Genomic DNA, 14,487 nt, shown 5'->3' with positions numbered 1-14,487 from the left:
TATATATACTGTATATATTAGGGCTGTCAGAACAAATTTCCTGATTCGAATATGATTTGAATGTGAAAAAAAATTTTTACATTGGAATGCTAAAATTGCCATCCAAATGTAGTATAAAATAAAATAAAAAACTGATCACGCTGAGACACACCATGTTGGTTCAGCCCTTAAAGTTTCCCCCCTTAAACTTCACTTGAAACATTTAAGAAACTTTAATAAATGACAACAGCGAAAGTTTTTATGTAACATTGTCCGTCTGTATTTAATGTAGAGGAGCTCTTCTCTGCTTCTCTCTGTCTGTCGCACAGCCGTGCCTTCATAAACATGCAGTTGAGCTGTGGCTCCGCCTCAGCCGATCTGCAAGCCCACAATGCGTCGCTGATGCAACGTGGTGTGGGTCAGCTGTGTGCGACACTGTTGTACACGGAAGCGAACGCACAGACATAAAGCGGTGATGGATCACAGACAAAAGAGAGCCACAATATATATTACTGTCCTCTTATCTAAAAACCCGAAAATGTACCTAAATTAAAGCCATAGCCCTTAAATGATATAGTTGGTTTCACTATTTTGTTTAGCATTTGTATGTGTGCACGTGGGTGTATTTTATATAATTATATATTATATAAAATATTTGAATATTAAAAATAATAAAGCATTGAAATTCGAATGGGATTATAGAGGAAAACTGACAGCCCTAATATTTATATATACATGTGTTCCATATGTGTGTGTGATAACTAGGAAAATCTTGAGTCTGAAATACTCAGTTAAAGTTAAAGTTAAACCGTGACGCAGAACCAAATATGAGGAGAGAATACGGAGTTCAATACATTGGTTTATTCAAAGAATGCATTCTGACCCATTCAGAGTAAAGCAACAGTTTACATACAGTCAGTAAGTCACTCCCCTCAAGGGAGGGAGAGAGAGCTTGGTACATCAAAGAAAGGGGCCCTGTGATCCTTCCGTACCAGGCACCTGGAAAGCGTAAGGCTGCAATAATATGATCTCATCTCATGTTGATAAACACAGTTTAGGTTTAAGGTCATACTGACACAGAGTTACACTATTGGAAAACTCAAATAAGATAATGAACTATATGAACTGTATCTATAATGACGAGACAATTATTTAATAACACTCCAAACATACAAATGATAAAAGATAAAATTATATTTATCAGTGTGCGTATCTATCTACTCTCTCTCTATCTATCTTTATCTGTGTGTGTGTGTGTGTGTGTGTGTGTGTGTGTGTGTGTGTGTGTGTGTGTGTGTGTGTGTGTGTGTGTGTGTGTGTGTGTGTGTGTGTGTGTGTGTGTGTGTGTGTGTGTGTGTGTGTGTGTGTCCTATACTAAAATTGCTTAGGGGTTCAACCGACGGTGGGTCAACGGTGGACGGTTCGTTGACGGTGGGTGGGTGGCCGTCACAAACGTAACATGCGGACCTGCGAGGCGCACCGTTGCTCCGATCCGAATCAAACTTGGCACCAACACTGGTCAGGGGTCTGCCATCAAAACAGCCACACCAGGGACCACGTGTGAACCATGTGTGGAGGCCACAAACTTGGTAGGTGCTCTTTATATATATATATATTATATATATATAAAAATGTGTGTGTAATATGTAAAATAATGTGCAGACCAAAGTGGAGTTTTTTGTAATGCTACAGTAAGTAATGCCCATTTCTTGTTTTAATATGACTCATAATGTGTTGCAGAGTGTACATGATGGAACATCAAAACAAAGGAATGTCACACAAGTGCCATCGACAGCCAAGCCCTTACAATCTCAGGTGCCCCCTAAGAAAGAAGTGAGTGCCATCAGAATAGCCACACCAGGGACCAAGTGTGGACCATATGTGGAGGCCCCAAACTTGGTAGGTGCTATTAAAAAAAGAATATAAATATATGTTAATGCTGTCAAAATTATCACGTTAACGGCGGTAATTAATTTTTGGAATTAATTGCGTTAAAATATACTTTTGCTACTCACCAAAACAAAGATGGTTTTAAGATGTTGAAAGCCCACTTTCCTTAGTGGGAACACTGAGCCCCCCACCTAACGTCTAAAATACACTTTTTGGCCAGAAAATAAAATATTTCACCGGAAGGAAGAAATGTTGTCAATAGAAGTTCCATTGACTAGATTTGTAAAGGGCACAGTGGAGTAACTAAAACATTTTTCCTTCAGGTGAAATATTTTCTACCAAAAAGTGCATTTTAGACGTGAGGTGGGGAGCTCCTGGCTGCCAAGGACGACTTATGACATATTTTTTTAATCGTTTTTTCACACAGAACCAGCGATCTGAAGATGTACTGCTCCATTCACTTCCTGGTTAACTTATTACTTAAAAATCCTGTATCTCGGCTCCTGTGTACTTTTTTTTTACTATGTATTTTTGGCCGAGACATATTTTTGGCCGAGACATATCTATATATATATATATATACACACATTTGTGTGTAATATGTAAAATAATGTGCAGACCAAAGTGGAGACAGTTTTTTGTAATGCTACAGCAAGTAATGCCCATTTCTTGTTTTAATATGACTCATAATGTGTTGCAGAGTGTACATGATGGAACATCAAATCAAAGGAGTGTCTCACAAGTGCCTTCGAAAGCCAAGCCCTTACAATCTCAGGTGCCCCCTAAGAAAGAAGTGAGTGCCATCAGAATAGCCACACCAGGAACCACGTGTGGACCATGTGTGGAGGCCCCAAACTTGGTAGGTGCTCTTGGATGACCAATTACTGGCTGTTATTGCTTAAGCCCCACCCCCTCTGTGTTTCTTTTGGCTGGGCTTAAAAAGCCATAACTCCAGTTCCCATTATGCTAAAGTTCCCAAACTTGGTAGGTGCTCTCACACGGCCAATAGGGACAGGCTGTAAGCTGCCCTCTGTGTTCCTATAGACAGATTTTTTGTTTACAACCATTGAGACTGTAGCGCAGGTGCCTGTTTCATGTAATCAATTCCCAACAGATCCCCAAACCTGTTGTATAGACCTCCTATATTACAATTGAGAAAAGTCACCACTTCCTGTCCCCCGCTGAAGCTACCCCCCTGAAGCCAATTCATTGTTTCAGTATCAACACAACAACAACATATCACATGTCACTACAACACTAGCCACAACGTGCCCACTACATTTACGCATTGTTTCGTCCACTTTCCATTGCTCTCTATACATTTGCCTCTTTGTAGCATAATTATTATCCTCCAACAATATTTTGCCACAGTAGCGACCACACCGGAAGGGGAAACCCTTTAGCACAAGTTAAGTTTCGGTCTCGTTTTTGCCTCCGGGTGTTGCCACATAAATGAAAAACAAGCAGACCATCATGGGCTCTGGTGTTGCCAAATCATGTGCGAGAAACAAGCACCGGTGTTGCAATGAACGTCTACACGCTCTACTGTCTCTGTCTCCGATGTGCGGGCCAGGCTACTAGACGGGAGGGCCGCGTAGCGGCCCGAACCTCTAGTATATATACATTTTTGTGATATGTAAAATAATATGCAGATTTTTTTTGTAATGCTACATTATAATGCCCATTTCTTGTTTTAATGTGACTCTTAATGTGTTGCAGAGTATACATGATGGAACACAGGTCTATGATAATGACATTGAGGTAGGTATGATTGTCCTCAGCACTTCGTATTATTCTTAAATGTTTCCCAATTTTCAATGACCCTTGACATCAAGTGAATGAAACAAGTTTGAGGAAGTTGTTATTGGTGAATGAGTTCCCTGCTACCTACTGTATGATAATGCAATATGTTATGGAACTAGCTTTGGTTTTACAAAGGCCTCAGTGATAGTCTGAAGGCAGTAAAAGTTTCAATGAGAGAAGCAGTGCATGCACGTCCACTGTGTCCAGGTGCAGGACAAGAAAGCGATCAACTAAAATAACTGTTCCTGAGTTCGCAATAAACTGTGGGAGCATATTTAGCAGTGTGCAGACTTTATTTTATTTTGGACAAAGTTGCATTGTCTTTGTTTTTCCACTGATTTAATGTTATTTAATTAAAGGGATAGTTCACCCCAATTTATTTAATTTATTTATCGATTAGTCACCCCACGGAGACTTGAATTCATGGATATATTTAGTTTTTGTTGCATTCCTAAGCCAATAATTTGATGATCAGGTAGGCAGCGGTTCCGGTATAGGAAACATAAAGGAGACCGGAACCGCAAATTATTGGCTTAGGAATGCGACAAAAACAATGAAATATCCATGAATTCCAGTCTCCATGGGGTAACTAATTGATAGAAAAAAAGTCACCTTAGGGGTGAACTATCCCTTTAAGCAGTAATACATAACATGAGAGGGAGTGTTATACTGTGAGATAATGGCACTGGTATGCTGTAGTCATGGGCATGAGGATAGTACACCAGTACTATCAGTACACCAGTGCAATAATGTATAGCATGATGATTAATGTATTATTACTATTATATCACACTTTCATTATTAATGTTAATGAGCAGAAAATTACAAATGCGTACATAGCTGGAAGCTGTTTGTAGGTTACAGATAATGTAAAGAAGTTGGCATCGCTCCTCAACCAGTCCTAGTTATTAGCCACTTAACCCCTATATACTTTGTTGACCAGGGTCCCTCAGGGGTCTATATTTGGGCCCCTCCTTTTTTTCCTCTACACCAAATCTGTTAGCTGAAATAGCCGATCTACAAACTCCCAACGTGTTGCACTGCAAGCTTGCTAATTTCATCAAATGTAGCCTATTAATAGTAAAAACTTGTACAATATATTGTAGATGCAGGTGGTTGAGGAGCTGCATGAGGCTCGCTCTAAGGACAGCCTGACGTTGAAGAACAGCTATGGAGAACTCACCTCTATGGATCTATCTACAGACCCATCAGTGAAGGTTGCCACAGAGGGGCCTGGTGAGTTTTACCGTTATCAAATGACACCTGATAATAATTGAACCACTCAACCTATTAAGACTTGAGGCAGATTCTACATATGCCATCTAAATCAGTAGTTCTCACACTTTCAAGAGTTTTCTAAAATGTTCAAAAATAGCAGATGTACAAGCTCGCAGCACGGCACGAAGTGACGCACTGTGAGCTTGTATATCTAGGTAAAAAGTGTACCTAGAGCCTAGAGGTGTAAACCATCCCACACGCTAACATGTTTTGTCCTATGCATCCCTTACTGAGATATGAACCATTTATGCACCTTGACCTTGATTGTGACCTTGACCTTTGACCCTTTAAACCCAAAAGTGAATATTCAGTTTGGGGCAGCCTAATGTAAATTCGGCTATCTGTTCTCAAGTTATTTTGCCATCAGACATGACTGAATTACTATACTCTGCCACACATTGCACGGGGTAATTAGCATAATTTGATTTCACCAATTGTATGTTTTTGTTTGGTGCCACTCTTGTTGTGGAGAAAATGAACAGATGATAGATGCACAACAGATACACATGTACTACAGAGAAAACAATACAGGATGAACTGAAATAGCACATTTTATAAAAGTTATATCAATATGTGCTTGAGTCATGTTGGAGATCTCTGACTGGACAGGGGACATTAATGTTAGACATTTGATAATTTCCCCAAAGCGTCCTAGAAAATTTCCTAATGAAAACTATTTGCTGATAAAGAATTCTCTTAGGAGTTATATAATAGTTGTACATCAGAGCAGCATCATGATCAGTCAGTCAGGTAGTCAGTTGGCCAAGTGTGGAAACATGCAGTTGCTAATTGAGATAAAGAAAAACAAAAACATGTATTTGCCTTTCATTCTCTGTGCATTTTTGTTCTTAGCGTGATTGTTACATAATAGATTTGACTTTTAATATAAACTGTCATGCCATGCAGGAATTCATTCAGCATGATTTTATGTTTCTTTTCCCTTAAAGGACTGCCACGATGTAGGATAATCATTGCTTTGGACACAAATATTCTCCTCAGTCACCTGGATTTTGTGAAGAAGATCATGTCTCATGGCCTTGGAGGTGCATAGATGAATTTATGGATTATCTACATATGGTTTTCCTACCTATAGTTTCAGTTCTCTCAGTGATGTTTTGAGTCTAAAAAATAATGTCATTATATACAATCAACTATCTATATATATATATATTTTAGATATATATAATCAATTAAATAGATTATTTCGATTAACTGTTTGGCCCCCTATTTGGGGGTTAGTCATCGTTGTAGAGTGTTTAGTTTGAGTTGAGAGTGGCTTTGTATGTGCCCTCTGAACCCTGCTGCTGCCATTAGTGTATGGAATGGAGACCAGTCAACAGTTGTTTCTGTCAGCTTACCTGTTGTAGTGTAAGCTTATCTATTATTAGTGCAACATGCCTACATATAGAATATGACCATTTAGGGTTTTAGGGCATTCACGAATAGTGATTTTTAGCATTCAAATTATTCCACCTATAAGTATTCGAATATTCGATTAATCGATTTGATTATAAAAAATTAAATTTTTTTTTATTTATTTTTTTATTATTTTTTTTTTCAATGGCATTGATGACTCGACTCAAGGAATGCGAGTTGACGTCACACCAGAGCTCACAGCTGCGTGTCTGCTGTAGAAAAGACACTAAACATTTATTTTTTATTTTTTTAAATAGAATAATCGAATAGTGGTTTGATAGTCGAATAGTCGGTTTGATATTCGAATATTCGAATATTCGACTATTCGGTGAATGCCCTATAGGGTTTAGCAGTACAGAAATATTTTGTGATTTTGTCACATGTGAGTTTTAGTTTTAATTGTATTTTGTCCTCTGTTAATTTTCAGAAAATCCACAGCAACCTTTGTCTCATGTTGTGGAATGCAGAGTTGAAACAAAGATAGGGCTCGCAACTCACTTTTATGCTCCAAGTTTTAATTCAAACAAACAGCAGATACGACGTTTCGACCCTTTCAGTCACAGCAGAAACGTCGTATCTGCTGTTTGTTTGAATAAAACCTTGGAGCATAAAAGTGAGTTGCGAGCCCTATCTTTGTTTCATTATCACTGTTCTTACAGTTAAAGCTCAGAAGCAAAGAACGGAGGATGTGCGTTATTTGTTTTTTTGTGGAATGCAGAGTTATCACTACACGTCCAATCTAGTAATATTATACCCCTAATGCTTAGTGTATACCGTGTCTCACAAACGTGTCATTTATTTAAACTGAAGAAAGCATCGACACAGTCAGAATTTTTTAAGTAGGCAGTACGATACAGTAAAGAATACAATAAAATGACCCGCACACCGTCTACACTTGCAAAATAAGGACAACTTTATTCTTGAGATGCCTGAAGAAGGTCTATTGACCGAAACTTTGCCAAAATAACGTTGTCCTAATTGTGCAAGTGTAGAGTGTAGACGGTGTGCGGGTCATTTTATTGTATTCTATACGTCTGATCCCTGCCTACTTTCCCTGCCTTGCTTTTTCCTTAGTACGATAAAGTATGAATTAGCCCTAATATGCCTCCTCCCTTATTTGTCTTGTAGCAATGGGTTTCCCTGTGATACTGATCCCCTGGGTGGTTCTGCAGGAGCTGGACTCGCTGAAGAATGGAAAGAAGCTGCGTGAATGTGTGGCTCGCCTGGCCTGTCCTGCAGTCCACTTCATTTACACGTGTCTTAAGAACCAGGATTCAGGTGTCTGGGGACAGTCAATGCAACAGGCCTCTCAGAGTTGCCGTAAGTCCCAACTTGAGTCAGATTGTCTTAAAGTGAGAGCAAAGTTGACATCAAATGCATCCCTGCTCGACACTTGCGTGGGTGTAATTGGTCATGGCCTTCACATTCTTCCCACAGGCAGATAACGCTCCTCCAGTAGAGGCAACCTTTCCAGTCTCCCAGAAAGAAAAATGCCTGGCCTTTTGTCTAGCATGCTTTTAGAACGGTCACCATTAGTGACTATACGGACACAAAAACATATTATAAATTATTCAAATAAGATGATATCAAACTAAACTCCTGCATTTATTTATGCAGATTCATCACCGTTCTAGATGAGTCACACATACAAAGAAATCACCGCAACCTCCACCAGGTGGCACTAGCGATATATTCTAGACCGCTGTCTGTTTGAAGTAACAAAAGTAGGCATTTAAAAGACAAGTCCGCATTCTCACACAAGGTATCCTAGGTTCACAATAGTGCTGCCTGAAAAATAATTGACAGTCAACACAATCAACATTTTTCTCTTTCTGCGCATTCAGGGAACAAAACAAGTTATTTTTTTTTAACATACGCTTTTTTTTTGGTGGGGGGGGCTTTCCTGCCTTTATTGATAGATTTTGTAAGTGATCATGGACAGGAAAGGGAGAGAGAGACAGGGAGAGACACGTAGCAAAGGTCAGATGCGCCGTCAGGCTACACTAGAGCCTAGGTGCCCGGATGCCCGGGAACAAAACCACTTTGTCTGAAACACGCACATCTGATAAGCCTCTAATTAGCTGTGCATGATTAGAGTCAGCTACAGGGACCTCATATTCGTTCCAGAAATGTGAAGAGTGCTGCACCCTAGTTGTGCAGGAACCCGTTGCACATGTGTAATGCTGTGTTGTCAGTCACTGCACCATGTTCCAAAGCTGTTTCCTTGTATGAATCTTGTATGAAGAAATAGTTTCTGAGCTCAAAAGTCTGATTTATACTTAGTTGTACTACGGTGTCCCGCGCCGAAAATAGCCGATCTACAACCTCACGATGGGACAGCATCGTAGGAAATAAATTATACAAAAACATTATGTAGTTCATTTAAATGATAAATTAGGCATCAGTTTCTCTGCAATTCAAGCTGAGCTCTCCTGCAAGAAGTCTGATAGTGAGGAAGTGTCAAGGAATGTCCTTTAAAAAGAAAGTTATCTTATGAATATGTCTGTGCATGTTATAGACCCCTCATTGTCTTTTTCTCTCCAAATTCTAGTGTTTCCTGGTAATACAGAGGGCTAAAGCGCATAACACTTAGCTGATGTCCCCATTTTGATCATCTTGTCCTTGTGTTGTGTGACCTGTCTGTTTCTCTGTCCTTGTCTCCGTCCCTCCCCACAGAGGACCTGACTACTTACAACAATGATGACCGAGTACTGCAGTGCTGCCTGCAGTACCAGAGTCTCTACCCAGAGCGCGCTCTCTGTCTGTGCACGTGAGTTACAGTACAGACACACAACCCACTCCACCCTGTCACCCCAGCCTCACTACAGAACTACTTGCTTGCTCAATACCGCAGTGTGTGCATGTGCATGTGTCCTCTGTGGATACTGTACATGCGTGTCAGTGTGCTTGAGTCCGGCTCAAGATAGTTCCAGTTGGGAGGAGAGAGAAATGCAGGCAGACATACTGACACAGGAAGTGTCAGACAGAGAGAAAGACAGAAGGAGAGAGTAGAGACAGACCTAGAGCCAGAGACATGGAGTCATAGAAAAACAACTAATAGGTGAAGCAAGGGAATGCTTTTCTTGTAAATACTTAAAGACCTCACCACCATCATATCCATCGGTTGTGTGGCTGTGTCCTGCGTTGCAGAAGCCTTGTCGTCTAGCATGAACAGCAGTCTACCAGGCTGATGATGGATACAAAAATCCTCTTAAAAACTAACTCTCACTGCTACATCCGTCTGCCAGCTTCTGCATGAAGCAAAAGTCCATTTCTGTCATATGATTGTAGACACAGCAAAATCCTGAATATTAATTTGACTGAATAGACCGACAAATCTGATGTCTATGTTCCTCTGTTCTCCAGTAATGACAAGAACCTGTGCAGTAAGTCTCTGTTTAGCGGGGTGAAGGCCCTCAGCAAAACAGACTTAGAGGAGGGGGCGAAGACATATGGACATAGTCCACACCCCACACTGGAGGTGCGTGATGGGGCGAATACATATGGACATAGTCCTCACCCCACACTGGAGCCGTGTGATGGGAGGAGACCTATCGTGAATACCCTGACAGCAGCACCCACCCTCGGCGAGAGAACTGGCGGTTGGCAACGATTGGAGAAAGGTCAGATTTGCTTTTGTAAAAAGCGGGAAAACATACCTTGCAGGTTCAACGGCAACGTCCTTCCCTTTCTTTCCTGCATCTTTGTCTGGTGTATATAGTTGACTTCAAGGACCATACCTCCATCTATACATGTCATTGTCTATTCACAGCTTCGGCCATGTATCATACAACATATACATTCTTTCCGTTAATGGCTTTATTTAAAATTTCATTTCCTCCATAATCATTTAAACGTTACCAAACATACTTGAGTAATTGAGTAATGTTGGCTAAACATCATTGCACACTTGTCATGAACATTTGTATACGATATGTAATTTAGCAAAAATAACCATGCAATTTGTAACCATGATTTTCATACCGTACGGAAATGAAAGAAATCCAATTGCTTCCCAAAAAATCTAACAAATTACAGTATGCTTTGGAAAATAGTCAGTAATGTCAAGTATACAGTGAGGCATAGTCAAAGGGTTGAGCATTCCACACTGTTGCTATGGTCCTTTAAGCACATAAAATAGGTCTGTTGTAAAAATAAATAAATACATCTGACATACACAGTACAAATAGATACATTGTGTTTATTTAAATCACACTATTGTTTCCAGTTACGCCCCTCAATACAGTACAGGAGAATGAAAGAGGCAAGGAAGCGGAGGAAAGGACGACAGAGCTCAGCAACTGCGTGTCACTAATGGAGGACTGCCTGAAGGAGGCGCTGTCTGCCATACTGGAGGCAGAGATGAAGGCTGCCTTTGACGACCTATGGTTTGAGGTAAATCACAGGAATAACATTTTAGAACAGACATTTCTATTCACATTACAATGCTTCTGTATCTGACACGGAAGAGAAAGTTATCAATCCATGGGGAAGAAAATGTGGAAGAAAAAGGCAAAGCATAAATAATAAATCAAAATCCATGTGGTGCAAAAGCACTGAAATTTGGCAAACTCACTTCCACATTTTAGGACTTCAAACTGTAGCACTCACAAGTATACTGTAATTTGCCAGTGTGAATGTGCTACATACTCAAAGCAGTTAGAATTGTTATATAGTGGGTCGCAATGGTGTGTAAATTCATCATGGATTAATCTCTACCCTATCCACATTATGTATGAGGTCAAAGGGACTCTCATCCAAGAACAGATCTGTGCATGTGTGGGTGAGCGTGAGTAAATGATTGAGTAAAATAACTAATTGAATGGCTGTGTATTTGCTCTAAGGGAGGTCTAGGTTGCTAGGTTATGTAATAAGGACAAACTCACTTGCAAAGTTGTAATGTAGCCTATCACTTTTTAATTCCACACTTTCATTGTTCATTGTCCATTGAGTTCACCTGGTCACTGTGTTGTTCCTTCTGTCACCAGATGGTTTATGTGAAACCACCCTGGAGCCTTAAGGCTGTCCTGGAGTGTTTGAAAAAACACTGGATCGCTGTTTTTGGGAGCATTGTCCCAAGGCATCGGCAGCAAACTGTGAAGAATCTTATTGACTTCTTCTCACCAGGTATATATAGTAAATTGATGTGTGGTACTGTATGTACATAATGTAGGGCTGGGGCTGGGCAATATGGACACAATTTTATATTACGATATGTATACCAAATACCTCCATATCAATATTGTGACCATAATATCATTTGTGACTATTGTAAAAAAAAAAGAGAACAAAAATAGCTGATCTACAATGCAACACGTGAGTGTAAAATTGGGCTTAAACCAGGAAAGGACAACACTTATGCCATATCATATTATGATATCCAAAATATATCCAAAAACCTACAGATGTGTTTTCAAGATATTTATTTTTCTTTGAGCACAAACAAAAAACTCCTTGTGCATTTATTGCCGGACCCAGGGGGTCTGGCTTACATGAGGCTTTGTACCTGTTTCGTCCATACATGGGCATGGTCACTTTGTCCTTAGGCCCCAGCCATAAAAGTCTGTCCCCCTTTCGTCCATACATGGGCATGTTTTGTAGCTGTTTTCTCCATACATGGGCAAAAAACAGGGTTTGGTCACTTTGTCCTTAGGCCCCAGCCATAAAAGTCTGTCCCCCTTTCGTCCATACATGGGCATAGACACAGGCTGACACGTCATGTGAAGTCTGGGTCTGGCAGAACCAGGTCTCCTGGTCTTATTTAAATTCACTCTCATCGTGGTAACGATGACGTCATGACTTTAAGGACCTTGTGAACCCATTTTCTGACATGCCGCGAGATATGTATTCATATATTGCCTTGTTCCTGTACATTCCTACAAGTTTCACTTGTACTGAGGCATCCCCCCAAAGTGCTAGGACACATTGAATTTCTCTGTCCACTGAATGCTTCTCGCCATTTCTTCTGTAAAACTTATGTTGCACTATTGTTTTGTTTTCATTACACCCCTTGCGCTCTCGAAAATTTCAGACTGAGATGCATCTTTAGAAATCAGATTTGAAACCACCTCTGAATGGCTGCGGGTACATGGACCATCATGTATTCATTCAGAATGAATTCATTCCGAATGAACTCATTCCGAATAGAGGAATCTGTTCCACTCACCTGTTTACATGGGACCTGAATAAAAGTATTCCTTGTTTACACGACCAAAGCATTCATTCGGAATATAACTTTTGACATGCGCAAAGTGGTTCCCGCCTACGCCCGGGCATGGACCAGGGGCCACTACCCGGAGCAGAGCTTCCCCTGGTGGGCATGGGAGGAGGCAATAGCCCCCTTGTGCCTCCGCGGCGGAGGTCTGTCGGTCGTAGACAGGCCGGTAAGCAACGCACCGACTCCTGGCCAGGCAGCTTTGTATGCGGTACAAGCCTGTGTTCCTTTGTTATCGCCGTTTTAATGCAAAAGTAGCAGATCTACAAGTTCAGACCAGTTTCTTTTTTTGTATTGGTACCAGACACGGTAAAACGTAGGCTAGCCTATACTATTTCTCACATTTCTCGTAGGTACGATGACGTCATCGCGCATTCGCACATGGTCATTATAATAATAAACTAGAAAATGTGCTCCTCGGAGCACAAGTCTCCGCCAGCGGACCCGTGCTATTTTAATCAAATGAAATCACCTACCCTATCTTTAACCATAGTTCTCTAGGAATGTTCTAATTTCATAATATCATCATCATAATGCAAAAGGCGTTGGTTAAAATATTTTCTCTGTGTGATGTCTTTTTCTCTTTCTGTTTTTAAACCACCACGGCCATAAGGGTACTTTATCAACCTTATCAACCTTTCTTCTAACGGGTGCAAGTCCTGCAGTTGTTATATTGTAAGCATTCATGGCTAGTCTTCGTCTTTTGTCATTTAGCGATTTTTTGTCTCTGATTAATTTCATTCTTTCTTTATGATTCTTAGCTCTGTTTAATTGAAGCAATGCTCTGTTTACATTGAAGCAATCTATCATATGGGAGTCGTCATAATTGACTGGTTTGTTCAAATACTTGTCTGTCTTCTTCATCTTCATTGTCTTGAACAGTTTCAGCAGTTAGTGATTGGTGTGTTTGATCAGCTCACGGTTTTTTGAAGTGACACACCTATTTATAGAATTGTATTTCGTCATGCATTCCTCTAGCCAATCAAAGGCATTGGTGTCAACATATTAATACGTATTAAGATTTCGGTCTTGTTGTGGGATCAATTCAACTCTAGTCCTCTTCTGTGTTACTGTTGTAGATGAGTATGCTTTCTTAGCTTTGGCCTTCTGCGCCTTTGCTTGACCAATGTCAGGTGTTCTCAAAGGGACACACACACGCACGGACGGGTGATTTGGACTAGAAGATACTGTTCCAATCAAGACTGATTGATCCTGTCTTACCTCGCTTCAAAAACGTAAACGGCTTTTTGAAGTGACACACCTTTTTATTATAGGATTGTATTTCGTCATGCGTCCCTCTAGCCAATCAGAGACATTGATGTCAACATATTGACACGTATTAAGAGTTCGGCTTTGTTGTGGGATCATTTCAACTCTAGTCCTCTTCTACGTTACAATTGTAGATGAGTATGCTTTCTTAGCTTTGGCCTTCTGCGCCTTTGCTTGACCAATGTTAGGTGTTCTCAGAGGGATACACACACGCACAGACGGGTGACTTGGACTTACTGAAGGTACTGTTCCAATCAAGTCTGATTGATCCTGTTTTACCTCACTTCAAAAAGTAAGGGCTTTTTGAAGTGACACACCTATTTATAGAATTTTATTTCGTCACGCGTCCCTCTAGCCAATCAGAGGCATTGGTGTCAACAAATTGACACGTGTCACGTGGAGCTTGCCCAATGTTAGCTTGGCTAACAATGTTTGCTCACACAAAGCGAAAACATATTCTCCACCTTCGGCGGAGACAATAATAATACATAAACACTGGACCGCTCATGGTCATTATAATAATAAATGGAGAGAGAGAGTCTATGAAACAAGGCACGCTCATTTATGGCAAAAGTACAAAAGTATTGGCATCAAAATATACTTAAGTAGAAAGTATAAGCTACTCATTATACCGAGTG

At 40.4% G+C, this 14,487-nt stretch overlaps 1 protein-coding gene across 8 annotated transcripts in view; it reads left to right on the top strand.

Moving 5' to 3' along the window:
- swt1 (SWT1 RNA endoribonuclease homolog) overlaps nucleotides 1-14,487 on the top strand; it is a 46,340-nt gene that overhangs the window by 5,640 nt on the left and 26,213 nt on the right. For 5 of the 8 annotated variants that reach the window (XR_013933247.1, XM_080429836.1, XM_080429839.1 and 2 more), the window contains 11 exons: nucleotides 1,368-1,568; nucleotides 1,720-1,878; nucleotides 2,570-2,728; nucleotides 3,589-3,630; nucleotides 4,779-4,908; nucleotides 5,898-5,993; nucleotides 7,495-7,686; nucleotides 9,043-9,136; nucleotides 9,733-9,989; nucleotides 10,595-10,761; nucleotides 11,355-11,493. Coding sequence is in view for 7 of the 8 variants with exons in the window: in XM_080429836.1 (XP_080285962.1) it covers nucleotides 1,368-1,568; nucleotides 1,720-1,878; nucleotides 2,570-2,728; nucleotides 3,589-3,630; nucleotides 4,779-4,908; nucleotides 5,898-5,993; nucleotides 7,495-7,686; nucleotides 9,043-9,136; nucleotides 9,733-9,989; nucleotides 10,595-10,761; nucleotides 11,355-11,493 (1,636 nt within the window). In the remaining variant the exon portion in view is untranslated. The remainder of the gene's footprint in view (nucleotides 1-1,367; nucleotides 1,569-1,719; nucleotides 1,879-2,569; nucleotides 2,729-3,588; nucleotides 3,631-4,778; nucleotides 4,909-5,897; nucleotides 5,994-7,494; nucleotides 7,687-9,042; nucleotides 9,137-9,732; nucleotides 9,990-10,594; nucleotides 10,762-11,354; nucleotides 11,494-14,487) is intronic. The other 3 variants (XM_080429837.1, XM_080429841.1, XM_080429840.1) reach the window with 3 other exon arrangements.

The sequence above is a fragment of the Gymnoscopelus braueri genome (genome assembly GCF_963280865.1).
Source record: "Gymnoscopelus braueri genome assembly, chromosome: 6".
In the NCBI taxonomy this organism is placed as follows: domain Eukaryota; kingdom Metazoa; phylum Chordata; class Actinopteri; order Myctophiformes; family Myctophidae; genus Gymnoscopelus; species Gymnoscopelus braueri.
This window is presented reverse-complemented; position numbering and strand designations above follow the sequence as displayed.